Genomic DNA, 14,555 nt, shown 5'->3' with positions numbered 1-14,555 from the left:
TCAGGTGACATGACCATATGCAGGCATGTCAACTCCTCCCCAAATGGCCAATGATGGGCCTGGAGGGGGTGGGAAAGGGAGGGATCTTGGGTGGGCATGTACACAGCTGTGCTTCCCAATCCATATTTTGCATGATCGCACCACTTCTTGGGTTTCTTGAAGCTTGAAGAACATTTCAGGGGCTTCTCAATGTTAAAAAATTTGAGAAAAGCTGGCCTAGCATATACTTCTGTCTGCTGCACAGAAGAAGGAAACGTACTGCCCTCACTGACAGTCTTCAAGCAAAGGTTGGATACACACTTTTCTTGGATGCTTTAGGATGCTTTGGGCTGATCCTGCGTTGAGCAGGGGGTTGGACTAGATGGCCTGTATGGCCCCTTCCAACTCTATGATTCTATGATTCTATAACAGTTGAGGCAATTTAACTCCAGATCAAAACTAGAACTTCACCCAAACACGGAGGACATTTCCCTCATAGTGGACACATCACAACTGAAGAAGCACACCAGTTAACTGCATATTGTCCTTTTCTCTGCTCCTCGCTTTAGGTGTGTCATTTTATTGTAGTTATGAATTTCCTGCATTCCGCAAGGAGCTGGACTAGATGACCCTGGAGATCCCTTCCAATGCTATGGATATTTCCACACATCAGAAAAAATAGTGTTACGCCAGCTGAATGCCGTAGCACTAAATAGTATCATGCCTCCAAACCCCCCCTCACCTTTTTGTTGTCTCACTTTCATCTGCCACCTTTTCATGCTTCTCACCCTCCACAAGTGCTGCTGGAAATGATGGAAGAGAGCAATGCGCTTTACACATGACTCTCTTCTGCCTGTCAATCAATCCAGGCAGCCAATCCGCTTTCTCCATGTTTTAAAGGTCCCACGATGCCCACTAATTTTTTTTTAATTCATAGTTCTCCATTTAAACACCTATGCATATAACTTAAAAAAATTAATCTTGTTCCTAATTTTTTTGGGGGGGGGACTTTTTAGAGGCATGCTTTGTGTTACAACTTTGGGGGGGTTATTTCTGGCACCCCTTGCATGCTTGTCCACCTATTCATTGCTCCAGGATGTCAGACCTTTTAAAAAGATATTCCCATCTCTGGGAACAAGGGTGTGAGGGCGGGACAAGGCAGGCGCCTTAAGAGCATTTGAGCCTCCATACCTTCCCTCTGCTGGTTGCCTGCTGATTGCTCTCCTGTAGCTCACGCTAAATAGGTTGGGGAATCCACTTTATGAGATTCCCCAACTAGCGCTTTAAAATGGAAGATGTAGCCAGCCAGTTATTACCCAGACGCTGGATGTTGGCAATCTCATATGAAGGGGCCGGAATGCAATGACTATATAAGGTAAGCATTTCACTACCTTTAAAGGGTGTGGAATGAGCCTCTTGTGGCGCAGAGTGGTAAGGCAGCCATCTGAAAGCTTTGCCCATGAGGCTGGGAGTTCGATCCCAGCAGCCGGCTCAAGGTTGACTCAGCCTTCCATCCTTCCAAGGTAGGTAAAATGAGTACCCAGCTTGCTGGGGGGTAAGCGGTAATGACTGGGGAAGGCACTGGCAAACCACCCCATATTGAGTCTGCCATGAAAACGCTGGAGGGCGTCACCCCAAGGGTCAGACATGACTCGGTGCTTGCACAGGGGATACCTTTACCTTTAAAGGGTGTGGAAATGCCCTATGTTTCTATTATTGTACCTCAGTCCAACATGACTACCAAGCTCTGAGAACCAAAGATGCAGTCCAGTTCCCTGTGGCTGACAGTTTATCTTCTACACCAGTGGTCCCCAACCTTTTTATCACCAGGGACCGGTCAACACTTGACAATTTTACTGAGGCCCGGGGGGGGGGTAGTCTTTTGGTGAGGGACATAGCCACCACCTGAGCCCCTGCTCCACTTGCTTTCCCGCCAGTGCCCCTGACTTCCCGCCCCCCGCTGGGGGGCGCTGCCAGTAACAGCTGCACAGTGCCATGCCGAGGGGGAGCCCCAGCCATGGCGACCGCTGGAGAGCACCAAAGGTGAGCGGGTAGCAGAGTGGTAGGGCAGCCCCCGAGGCAACAGCCCGGGAGGAGGACAAGGAGGAGCTGCGGCCCGGTATTGACTGATCCATGGACCAGTACCGGTCCCCGGACCGGGGGTTGGGGACCACTGTTCTGCACTATCCACCAATTGCTACCCATCTATTGCTGCTACCAGAAACACCGGTCTACAAAAGAAAAGCTTATAGAACCCTTAGATCTGAGCCCAGGAGTGCTCCAGAGTCAAGACTTTCAGGCTGTATGCTTTCAAGAGTAGACTGTCCACATCTTCTCAGCAGTCAAGCCATTGATCGTCAAGACAAAGTGTTGCTAATTTTAAGTTTGAAGCCCCATTATATATCAACTTTGCAGCAAAACCCACACACTATTTGCAGTTAACGTTATTTTATTAAGGCATTTACCATGCTCCAATACAAACACACCTGCATTCATACTGTTTAAAAGCTCAACGTTCCCACGCGTGCATGAAGGGGGAGGGAATTATGCAAGGCTTAAATTGGCACCTGCAATCACAAATCCAGATCCGGAAATCCTACAGAGTGCGGCTTGTATTAGTTTGCCCGAAGAAAAGAATGGAAATCTTGCCTTTGTTTGGGGGATAGTGTTGGGTAACTCAGGGGTAGTCAACCTGTGGTCCTTCAGATGTTCATGGACTACAATTCCCATGAGCCCCTGCCAGCATTTGCTGGCAGGGGCTCATGGGAATTGTAGTCCATGGACATCTGGAGGACCACAGGTTGACTACCCCTGGGGCAACTGATTATCTTAGACCTGAAGTTCTCAAAGTTGTTGACGTGGCAGCCACTTCTAAATATACTCCGCTTCTGGGGATACACGGGCAAAGTACTCTTACAATACTTGCCCCTCCCAACCCAAACATTAAGCAAAAACGTATCACATTAGCTAAAACTAGAGACGTTCATATGGCGTCGTTTTTAAAGTCTGCATCAACATACTCAAGCAACAGGTTTATTTTATGAACATTTCACGCCTTATCCAGAGACGTCCGGAGTTCAGCCATTCAACCTTTTAACACAGTGGTCCCCAACTTTTTTGAGGCTGGGGACCAGCGGCAGCAGAGAGGGCAATTTCCCGGCCGCGCATTGCGCATGCGCGGCCGGGCCTCGCATGTGCGCATGCGCCATTCACTGCCGAAATTGCGCATGCGTGTATGCGCAAAAGAGCCGCACATGCGCTATTTCGGTCGCACATGCGCAATGCACGGCCCTGCTTTCCTCTCCCCCCTCCCACAGTAAGAAGCTTCCCGGGCCGCAAGCTTGCGGCCTGGGAAGTTTTTTACTGTGGGGGGGCGGGGAGAGGGAGCCACGGCCCGGTGCCAGGGCCCGGTGGTTGGGGACCACTATTTTAACACACACACACACAAAACTGCCTTAAAAATGAATCAAAACCTTGGTCTGCCTATGTCAGTGTCATCTGCTAAGCCTAGCAGAGTCTATCCAGGGCAGTCTTTCTCAGCCTTTTACATGAACGCTGGCAGGGGCTCATGGGAATTGTAGTCCACTGACATCTGGAGGACCACAGGCTGACTACCCCTGCATTATAAGACATTGCCACCTCTCTTGTTCGGAAGGAAGGGTAGGGAATGGAAATCTAGGATGAGAGGATAAGGGGGGGGGGAACCACATATTGCACTGGGGATTGCCGAATTCCGGTACAAAAGGGAAACACCGAAGGAGAGTGGATCAGGGCCACAGCACAGGAAAAGAAGGGTTAACATTTCTCTGTGCTATCCTTCTAGCCCCAAACAACCTACCTGACTTTTTCCGTTCCTGGGACCAAAAGGAGCACAGGAAGCATTATCATGGAAATCACACCACACACACACACAGACACACACACACACACGTTTGCACATGCACACAGACAAAGTAAGGTACACATTAGGGCTTCCAATAACAGATCCCGGACACCATATCTTGTTTGGCCCTCAGTCAAAATGAAACTGAAAGAATGCCAAATCTTTTCAGGATCCTTGGAGGTTACTTCGGTATCGTAGATGAGGAAATGTCCAGTGAAGGCAAAGCAATGTGATTAATGAGCACAGTCAAAGAAGCTCTCAAAGGAAAGAAGGTTGCCTTTTTTAGAAAGAAAGAAAAAAAGAAAAGCAAAAGTCTTGCTCAAATGAGAACGAATAGGATCGCAAGCTCCGGAAAACGATTGGGCGTCAGGGATGAGCAGTAGGTAAGTCGATCTGCGAATTCCACCAAATTATTCAGGACTGCAGAGACTCAAGCAAATATTGCATAAAAGATCTCTGCAAACTAGCGAACGGGTAACAAGTGGCAAGTAAGGGTCAGTAAAACGAAGCCTAGAGCAATTCAAAAGAGAGGTAAAAAGGTAAAGGTATCCCCTGTGCAAGCACCGGGTCATGTCTGACCCTTGAGGTGACGCCCTCCAGAGTTTTTATGGCAGACTCAATACAGGGTGGTTTGCCAGTGCCTTCCCCAGTCATTACCGTTTACCCCCCAGCAAGCTGGGTGCTCATTTTACCGACCTCGGAAGGATGGAAGGCTGAGTCAACCTTGGGCCGGCTGCTGGGATCGAACTACCAGCCTCATGGGCAAAGCTTCAGACTGCATGTCTGCTGCCTTACCACTCTGCGCCACAAGAGGCTCTGACATTACGGTAGGCAACAATAAAATATCAACTCAGTGTGAAGATGCAAAGAAAAGGGCAAACTCTATAATACTGGTTTTTAAAAAGGGACTGAACTTTTCATATAAATTCATGGTGTGGTTACATTCGGAACACTAAGACAGCGATCCTTATCACGTCTACCCAAGAGTTCCATTCACGCCTAGACAATGGGTATTAGTCACAGAAAACTCAGAATGGCGTTGTATGTCTAGGAGTCCAGCCATCTCACAAAAAGGGACCTCACAAAGCAGGAGAAAGTATAGAAAATGCCAGAGGTTGGAAGGCCCTCCCTGGCTTTTAATTTAAGAGAATGAGACAACAAAGGAGAAACGTAAGGGATATATAAGAGCCTCTTGTGGCGCAGAGTGGTAAGGCAGCCGTCTGAAAGCTTTGCCCATGAGGCTGGGAGTTCAATCCCAGCAGCCGGCTCAAGGTTGACTCAGCCTTCCATCCTTCCGAGGTCGGTAAAATGAGTACCCAGCTTGCTGGGGGGTAAACGGTAATGACTGGGGAAGGCACTGGCAAACCACCCCGTATTGAGTCTGCCATGAAAACGCTAGAGGGCGTCACCCCAAGGGTCAGACATGACTCGGTCCTTGCACAGGGGATACCTTTACCTTTAATGGATATATACATTCTCCAAATATATTTTGGAGAAATTCAATACCATACATTTTTTTCTATTCCTTTTGTCTTGTATCAACAAAAGTCAATGCCCTTGAGCAAAGGTGACCAGCAACGGTCAGTAGTTTTTCCATGTGAAATTCGCTGCCATTAAGACCTGGCAACATTCAATCGCCAGTGGTCTCCAGACTTTTTCGGGCCAGGGACCAGGGGAGAGGGAGGCGCAGGCGCTGGGAGGCATGGGTGCAAACATGAAGGGTGAGAGGTGCAGGCGCAAATGCGCAGGCGCGGCAGCTCCGTGCCTGCACGTTTGCGCCTGCTGGCGAGATCTGCACGGCAGGGCGAGTAGTGCTCGCTGGTGGACACAAACACACAAGCGTGCAGCTGCCGTGCCTGCGTGTTTCAGCGCATGCCTCCCCCCCTCAGCCCGGCACTCAGCACTTCCCGGCACTTCCACGCCTGCGCGTTTGCGACCGTGCCTCCCCCCCCTGGAGTGGGCCATGCCACAGGGGGAAGGGAAGCACACCCACTGGCGTGCCTGCGCTCCCTCCCCCCCCCCCCCGCCGAGGCCCGGTAACAAGGGCCTCATGGCCCGGTACCAGGCCGCGGCCTGGGGGTTGGGGAACACGGCTTAAGACAACTTTAAAGGGGACCCAGACAAATTCATTAGGACAGCCTCACCCAAATGCTATGATTGGAACCTTTTGCTGAACCTTGCTGGAGAGAAGTGTGGGAATCTCTTGTTTTCACACCTGGTTTGCTGGCACCCCCCCCCCAGAAACACCTGGCTAGGTATTGTTGGAGAACTTTTCTTATGTTTTTTAGGCCTACTTCTGTAGAACCACCCTGTGACCTACCCATGAGGCTCTTGTTGGCTTGAGTGGATTAGGCAGAATCTCTCCTAAAACGCTGTGAGCCTTTACTTATTATTATCATTCTACTTTTCCTTTTCCCATTTCTCTTCACAACAACCCTAGAGCGGTGCTCTAATTTCAGCTCAACAAATAGCTAAGCAGTATTATACTACTCTCCTAGCAAGGAAAAGCATAAGAACTTTTTAAATCCTGAAGCTTCTTTAGATGTTTTTAAAGTGACCTCGGTGATCTACCGTTCCCATTTCAGGACACGGACAATAGAAGCTGCGAAGCCACTAAAACTTGTCTGTAACGGCAGTGGGAATGAAAACACACACGTTTTATTGCGCAAGCCACCCTAAATCCCACCCGCTTTGTGCTATGCTGTGTTTAAAATAAAGCATTATGGTGGCACCATCATAGAAATACTGCACAGCCTCATGCCAAAAGAGCACATCCTTTTGCTCCAATTAATGAATTCAGAATTAACTAGCACCACCTGGTCCTTTACAATCAGCAGCGGCTTCTTGTTGCGTCATGCTTTACACTCTCAAGAAAAAAAAACCCCTGACTCCAAGATGCAGACGCAGATGCCAGCTTGGCAGGATGCCTGAGTGTAGAAGTCGCAAGTGCAAAGGGGGACTGAAAAAGAATTGAGGCTCAGTTGTGGGCATTTTAAAAGCATATTGTATCCATTTTCGCATGCTCCTGTCAAAACTGATGCACTTTGCGTTTATTTGTGGGTTTTGATCACTGAACGAAAGCACAGAACACAAGAAATGCCCCTGATATCCGTCAGAAGCCTCCTAAAAGCATATTCAAATTATTATTTTATACTTGGGGGTGGTTCCCTCCCAAAAAACTGAATTTGTGCATGGGGAATGGGAGATCAGAATAATTCATCGTATGCTCAAACCACTGTGTAACGATACTCCCTAAAAAATCTGCTTTTCTTGGATGAATTGTGGAAAGAAAAATGTGTGCTCATAATTGACTTACCTTGATGCTGTACAGTAAAACCCCAAGAATACTTTTATGAATTACTCCCACTGAATAGACCTCAACTGGTCTAGACTGCAGCACTGACTTCCTAAGCAAAGCTAGTCCCTTCTAAGTCCATTCACATAAACAAAACAATTAGGATGTAAGTCTCCTTCAGAAGGCACTGCAGATGCTGCTACCCAAGAATTTTGGTTTCTTTTCTTCCACCCTTGCACACAGTTGGCACCTTAAACAACCTAGTGGAAATTAAATGATGCTTCCCCAGAATCAGAAAATATTTGCTCTCCTGAGAGGATAAATTATTCCTCTGCTACATCTGTATCCCAGCCTTACTCAGAGAGCAGAGATACATTTCAGGTTAGGCCATTTTGCTTAGGAATAGAGATCTGAGGCCAGATTTCCCAAAATGCAATCCCGAACTCTTTCACACACGGGAAATAATTAACACCAGCCAATGAGGATAAATGCCTGGTCTCCTATAAAAGGAAGGAACAGGGAGCTACACATTTTCATTCACCACGCAATCCTAACATAATTTTCCTAGGGGTAAATCCAAATAACTGATATGGGTGCTTACCGCTTGCCACCTGTAGCTACGTGGGAAGTGACTGCCTTGCCTCCCATAATATGCTTGAAGCCCAGCAGTACCACATCCGAGGCCGGCAACGACAATACAGAAGCCACCAAAAGACTAGTAAGTTTTACGTTTTTGAAAAATACGTCTCTTTCTTGCTTCCTGGTCCCTTTTCCCTTTTCAATATTTAGCTGCTGGAAATGTGATAGAGAACATCAAAGCTCACACACTATTTTGGGTCGTTTTGACCAGCCTTTATCTGTGGCCTTAAATGCTTTTTCCATGTGGCTCCTTGTCACCTGAATTTTCTAAGGCATGTATCAGAAAGGAGAAAAAGCCATCTCTTTAGCCATCCTGATCACAGACGGCTTCTAGAAACCTTTTATGGGCAGCTTTTGGAACAGATAAAACTCAAGAAGGTTTCTATTCTACCAAGCTGCTAAACTCTGTCAATCTCGAACGCTTCCCCCAACACTGCTGCTATTTTTATGGATTTGTGGGACTTTGATTAAATTTGTAATTGTTACATGACTTTTGTCCATTTTAGTGTAAACCACCTGGCGGGGGGGGGGGGGGTTTAAGATATATAGCCCTCCACTCCTTGCAAGCCTTCCATCATTTTAGCTGAAGCCCAAGAGGCACTTTCAGGATAGGCTACTGACAATACAATCCTAAATAGGGTTACACTCTTTTAAACTCAATCTAGACCAGGATTAAAATTACACTTCGAGACAGAAGTCCTAAATACATTTCCTGGGGAGTAAGCCCTATCAGTGGGACTTCCCTCTCAGTAAATGGTGAATGTTGTTTTTCTGCTGTTGTTATTTTAATGTCCTAACTTGTTTTCTGGTTCATCATGTTCAGTTCCATCAAGCTTTTTCCTGCTGTTTCAAATCTTGGCAATCCAACCCGGTGTAAACATTGATAAAGCTAAGGCCCCGTTCTCCCAGTTCATTGTTTTCAACTGGGAATTTACTGCATGTATTCGCCAGTTCCAGCATATGGAATCCGAAACCCCAATTTTTGATGGTATATTGTTCACAAGTGCCAAAGATGGAAAAATACACAACGCCCATTTCACACAAAATGGCGACCCGCATATAGTGGAGGATTGCAGGTCACACACTCTAAGGTTGGAGTGCCAAAATTGTCGGGACTGAATGCAGTGGCAGATGTTACTTATGATTCTATTGATATAGGTTTGACTTTCACAGATACTAGGGCTGTTTCCATATCCACACATGCTAAATCAGGGGTAGTCAAACTGCGACCCTCCAGATGTCCATGGACTACAATTCCCATGAGCCCCTGTCAGAATGCTGGCAGGGGCTCATGGGAATTGTAGTCCATGGACATCTGGAGGGCCGCAGTTTGACTACCCCTGTGCTAAATAATGCCGTTTCAATCCACTTTGGCAACTGTTTGCCCATGGATCTTGTCATTCACACAGTAAACTCCAGTGGCAAAGTGCAATGAAAGTATGCAATCCACTTTGCCACTGGTTTGGACTGTGCGAAATGGCAAAACCCATGACAAACAGTCACTGAAGTAGACTTAGCATGCGCTTTAACACCCATAGTGAGTCTCCCCATTCCACACAGACTGATAATGCACTTCAGAAGTCGATTTTCCGGTTTGGCGCAAGGAAACCCAGCCGTAAAAGTGCAATGGAAGCGCATGATTCAACCTGTGTAGAACGGAAACAGGCAAAGCGGCCTATACATTTAGGTGGTTCTGCCCAAAGCGCCATACTACCTGGTAAGCATCGGGGATGTTGACGGTCTCTCCGTGCTCGGCCACGTAGCCGATGATGCCTTTGCCCCAGGGCACCTGGACCACGTTGGAGTCCTCGGAGCTGTAGCAGGGCAGCAAGGGGGTGCCGGCGTGGACGTCGAAGACCTTGGAGACGAGGCTCTTCTTGCCGGTGGCGGCCGTGGCGGTAGGGGCGCCTTCCACGAGGAAGAGGGAGCCGCGGTCGGCGTCCACCATGAGGCAGACGAAGATGAGGATCTTGTAGCTGAGGGCGGTGAGGTCGAGGTCGTTGGAGATGTCCTTGACCAGCTCGAGGAAGAACTGGCGCTCGTTGTGCTCCTTGAGGTAGCGCTTGTAGTCCAGGGCGGTGGGCGGGTACTGGGGCAGGCTGACCCGCGACTCCAGCAGCGCGCTGAGGATGTGGGCGGCCGTCGGGGGCAGCGAGCTGGCCTTGCGCAGGAGCGCCCTCCGGCGGGCGCTGCTCAGCGGCTCCTGGGCCCGCGCGTGCACGTGCTCGTCGTAGGTCAGGTTCACGTGGATGGCCTTGGAGCGCGCGAAGCTCCGGCGCAGCTCCTTCTGCGACGCCCGACGCTGCAGCCCCCCGGCGGCGCCCGACGGCTCCGGCCCGGCCCAGCTGGAGGAAGAAGGCGAGGAAGAGGAAGAGGAGGAGGCGGGCCCGGGGCTGTTGCCGCCGGCCAGGGCGGCGCCGTTGCTCTCCCGCCGCTCCCCGGCCGCCACGCCCGGCCAGTTCCTCCGGCGCAGCCACTTCTCCACCAGCTCCGGGTGGCTGTCGAGGAAACGCTCCACCGCCGCCGAGTCCAAGGCCGGCGCCGACATGGCGACGCCGCCCGGCCACGTGCCGCCAACTTTTTGGCGCTGAGGCGAGGCGAGGCGAGGCGCGGCCGACGGACCCCCGCCCGGGTTGCGCCACCAGGAGAGCCTTACATAAGGAGCCGCGGCCGCCGGTGCTGCCACTGCGGCCGCCCCCGGCCCCCCTGCGCCGGAACCGGCCAGCGCCCCGCGCCCCGACGCCCTGCGGCCATGGCCCGGCGGAGAGAGTCCCTCCGCGCCACGTGCAAGCCCCCCTCCTCGCCCGGGACTTCCCGCCCTCGCCGGCCAAGGCCCCTCCCGCGTCTCGCGACCCCCCTGCCCGCTTCTCGGCCGCCCCCCCCCCCTCGGCTGCTGCCCCGTCCCCGCCCAGCCCCTCCGGAGGGGCCCGCCGAGCGCTTGCCTGGCCGCGGCGGCGGCTGCTGCTGCTGCTGCTTTCTGCTGGCCGCGGCTCCTGCGTAACCGAGCCGGGCGGACCTCGGAGGAGGCGGGGAGGGGAAGGAGGACGCGTGAGCCGGAGGAGGAGGAGGAGGCGGGGAGGGGCGGCGGCGGCGGGCGCCCTCCCGGGCTGGGGAGCAAGAGCTGCAGAAGGGAGGGCGGGGGGGGGGAACCGGGGGGCTCGGGGATGGGGGGACTCGCCCTCCCCTTCTTCTCTGCCCTCCCTCCGGGAAAGCGGGCGGTGTGTGTGTGTGTGTGTGTAGTTGTACCCCTGTGATGTTGCTTCACGGCTTGCCAAAGGGAACCTCCGGCGCCTTCCCGGGCTTCCATGAAAGAAATGCAAACTCTTTGATGGATGCGCCCGGGCATCTCCGAGTTGCCATGGGAGGGGGGATTTGTGGCCACGTGTCCCTTTGTTTGAACGTGTGACATCGGTGCAAATGCCCCCTCAAAAGCACACGCTCGCAAAAGAGCCTTTGCGATCGCTTCTTCCCCCCCCCCCCTCCGCATAAAGGACTTGGGTGAAATAAAGTGACCTTCCCTTTTCATGTTTTCTTTTAAAGCGGAAGAGCCTCACGGTTATGGATATTTGTGGGAAAGCAGACCCTACTGGGCTTTATGGGGATCTATTTCCAGTGAATCTGAATTCCTGGTCCTGTTTTGGAATACGAATGGTTAGGAAAGGCCTCGGGGTAGGTTTCGAGGGATTGGCGTTTCTAGCCAGTTCTCCGCGTGTGCGCGAACACGCATACAATACCCCCCTGGCCTGCACAGTAGGGCTGGCGTTGCGTGATGGTGTCATTCAGTACAGAAGCGCTAAGACGAACAGGGGGGAGGGGGCGGGGAGATCCCCGTAGGACAGCCCCGCCAATCCCATCCATGCGCCTCGACTCGCAGCCTTGCTCTTGCGCCTAGATGGCGGCCTTTGGGCCCCTTGAAGTTGATCCCCGTTGACTTGCAGGAGCTCCGGCGCGCCTCTCCCTCTCCGCCCCGGAGGGCTCCAGCGGCGAGGTTGCTGGTTTCTGTGGCTACCGAAGCAGCAGCGTGATAATGTGGCGTGCCAGAGAGAGGGAAAGAGGGCGATGAGCGCCCGCTGCGTTGGACGGCGGGAGACGGGCCCGCCTGGCGTCTCTGCCGCACGTGGTCCCCTTCCCAGGGAAATGTGCCGGGCTCCGGGTCCGCTCCGAGGAAGGAACAAGCGAGCGCACGCCGCCCGTGTGCCTCCTCCACCCCCGCCAGGAGAGAATCCGACCGCATCCCTGACACGGACTGACGTGAGCTATTTTTAATGGCACGCGTGGAAGGGCGCCTTTCATTGCTTCAGCCGGTGCTACGCAAATGCAGAGGGAACTTGAAAGCCAGGAGCCCGGCACGTGAAAAACGCCTGCTCGGCAGGGGGCTTGAATGGAGGGGGAGGGGGGAGGAGGAGCGGGAGGGCTCTTTGAACCAAAAAAAGAATCATGAATGAAAAGACAGGGCGAGCCCTTAAGGAGAAGCGGGCGCGCCGCCGTCTTTCAGCACCTGCGGCAGTGGACAGCGACGGAGCTCGCAGGAAGGGCGGAATCGTCGCTCACCCTTTCCTCTTTTAATAAGATGAAGTTATAGTAGAGTGACGTTGCGCTGGAGCATGGGCAGAGTTCCTTTCGGCTCTCACTTGGGGAGGAGAGGGGAATGGGATCCCTGGGCAGAAGAAAAGCCTTATTTAGGGAGGTTTCAAGCCCGACCCCTCGGATTTGGACATTCAGCATGCTTGGGAGGGGGGGGACGCAAAAGAAAACGGGCTGATCTAACAGAGACGAGCGGGATTTGGCTGCGAGCGCCTTGGAGAGGGGGAGAAGGAGCTGCAGGGATGAAACTCGCCTTTGTGGTCCCGGCTGATCTGAACTGATTTGTCCTCGTTTACTGCAGTGGTTTCAGACGGAGGGTAGGAGGAGCCTCCCACATCTGACGACCGGCTCGCGTAAACCTTGACAGAAACAGTAATTGAAACAGACAAAGAAACGGGCTCTCCAAAGGCTCTGACCTAAATATTCGCCCTAGATCATAACGCTGAATTTTGCGCGCGCGCGCACACACACACACACAATCAAAGGACCGCGCGAGGAGGAGGAGGCCTTTGAGCGCCTTCGTTTCCGAGTCTGGCTGCAGATGTTTGACCTGCCCCTTTTCTCGTGGGTCTGCGCTCGCCTGTATTTATTTGTGACAGATTTCCCGTTCCGCGAGACGTTGGGCGGCTCTGCCCTCGCCGCTGATGGCTTTTCATTGAGAAACTGCGCCTCGTGAGAGCGGAAACTTGTCAATTGCAAAGGGGAGTAGCGGGGGGGGGGGGGAGAGAGAAAGGGAGAGACCCTCCTTTTTGAGCATGCGTGAAGAGAGGTCGGACTGGCTTTACACATCCTTTGTAGATGATCCGTTCCAGAGTGGAGGCGCAGCTCTTGCGAGAAACGAATGTCCTCTTCCACTCCGAGGCCGGAGAGATTCCCGTCTGGCTGCGTCCTGCCTCTGGAGATGCCAGCCACGCTGCCGGGCCAAACGGCGGCGAAAACCCGCAACCCACCAATACGCTCTTTCTTTCCCTTCCCTGCGCTTTGGCTCGGGCGGAGCTGCTCTCGCCTGGGGCGGGTGGTGAGGAGGGGGAGTCTATTGAGAACACACTTTCATTGTGGCCGGCTAAGGGGGGCTGAGGGGCCGAAGTCGGGTGCAAAGGGGGACTGCGGGGGGGAGGGGGCGAGCTGCTCCTCTCAATGCAGAACGTCCCACGTTCAATCCCCGGCAGTTGCTGGTCTGCGCTTGGTGGAGCAAGGAAGGGCCTGATTCGGAACAACGTGGCTTCATTGTGTGAGGTGGTCAAGGGGGCGGCCTCTTTAGCTCAGGAGGCGGAAGAGCGGAGACTGCAGAGTGGCTCCTTAAGGGCTCCGTTGATCGATTCCGCTTTTGTGGACGGCAGCCCTCCCCCACACACACACATACACACACCGCACGCATGAAGGATGTGTCCTCAGCTAGGGTTCAGAGAGAGAGAGAGAGAAAGAGAGCTCTGCAAACAATCTGTCTTAATAACCAGTTTATTATACTCTAGAAATGCCAGGGGGGCGTGGACGCTTTCTCGTTTCGTCGCCGTGCTCAGTGCTGGCGTGCGGCAAGATGTAGGGCGGGGGTCTCCAGTTCAAGGGCTGCCAGGAGACATCGGCTGCGGCAGGGGGCAAAGAGCTGCCCATGTATGGGGGAGTCGGTAAAAGGCAGCTTCTTATGGCCCTCGGATATCTTGCCCTACATCTGACTGGGGCAGGCTCTGCACATGTTGGATAATGCATCTACAATGCACTTTAGAAGTAGATTGTCCTGTTCCGCACAGGGAAATCCAGTTACCAAAGCACATCGAAAGTACATTCTCCTATGCGTGCCCCTGTCCATATGCAAATCAATGCCATGCACACACGTGGGATAATGCAACTGGATTTTCCAGTGCCAAAGCAGTGCATTGAAAACGCATTATCCAAAGTGTGCAGATCAGGACCTAGCCCTGAGTCGCAGCTGAGTCACTCCATTCTGGGCAGAGGCTGCACTTACTTTTTTTATTCCATTGTCAATTTTGTGGAATTCAGATTGATTTGAACTCAGGTCTTCCTCTCCCCCCCCCCCCATTGAAACGGGAAAGTGTTCTGCACGTGGTTAGGGGGGCTCAGAAGTGGGGAGCCGAGCCTCTTTCCTTCTTTTCTTGAAGGGGGGGGGGAGAAGAGCCAAGCAGGGAGACTTTCTTTTCTTGGAGGGGGGGGAGAGGA

At 52.4% G+C, this 14,555-nt stretch overlaps 1 protein-coding gene across 3 annotated transcripts in view; it reads right to left on the bottom strand.

Moving 5' to 3' along the window:
- Positions 1–10,588, bottom strand: part of PDE11A (phosphodiesterase 11A) — a 257,181-nt gene extending 246,593 nt beyond the window's left edge. For all 3 annotated transcript variants that reach the window (XM_077319616.1, XM_077319618.1, XM_077319617.1), the window contains exon 1: positions 9,511–10,588. In XM_077319616.1, the coding sequence (XP_077175731.1) occupies positions 9,511–10,344 (834 nt within the window). In that variant the 5' untranslated portion in view covers positions 10,345–10,588. The remainder of the gene's footprint in view (positions 1–9,510) is intronic.
- Between the last annotated feature and the right edge of the window lie 3,967 nt (positions 10,589–14,555).

This window comes from Paroedura picta, chromosome 2 (assembly GCF_049243985.1).
Source record: "Paroedura picta isolate Pp20150507F chromosome 2, Ppicta_v3.0, whole genome shotgun sequence".
In the NCBI taxonomy this organism is placed as follows: Eukaryota; Metazoa; Chordata; class Lepidosauria; order Squamata; family Gekkonidae; genus Paroedura; species Paroedura picta.
Note: the sequence above shows the minus strand (reverse complement) of the source record. Positions and strands in the feature narration are given on the sequence as shown.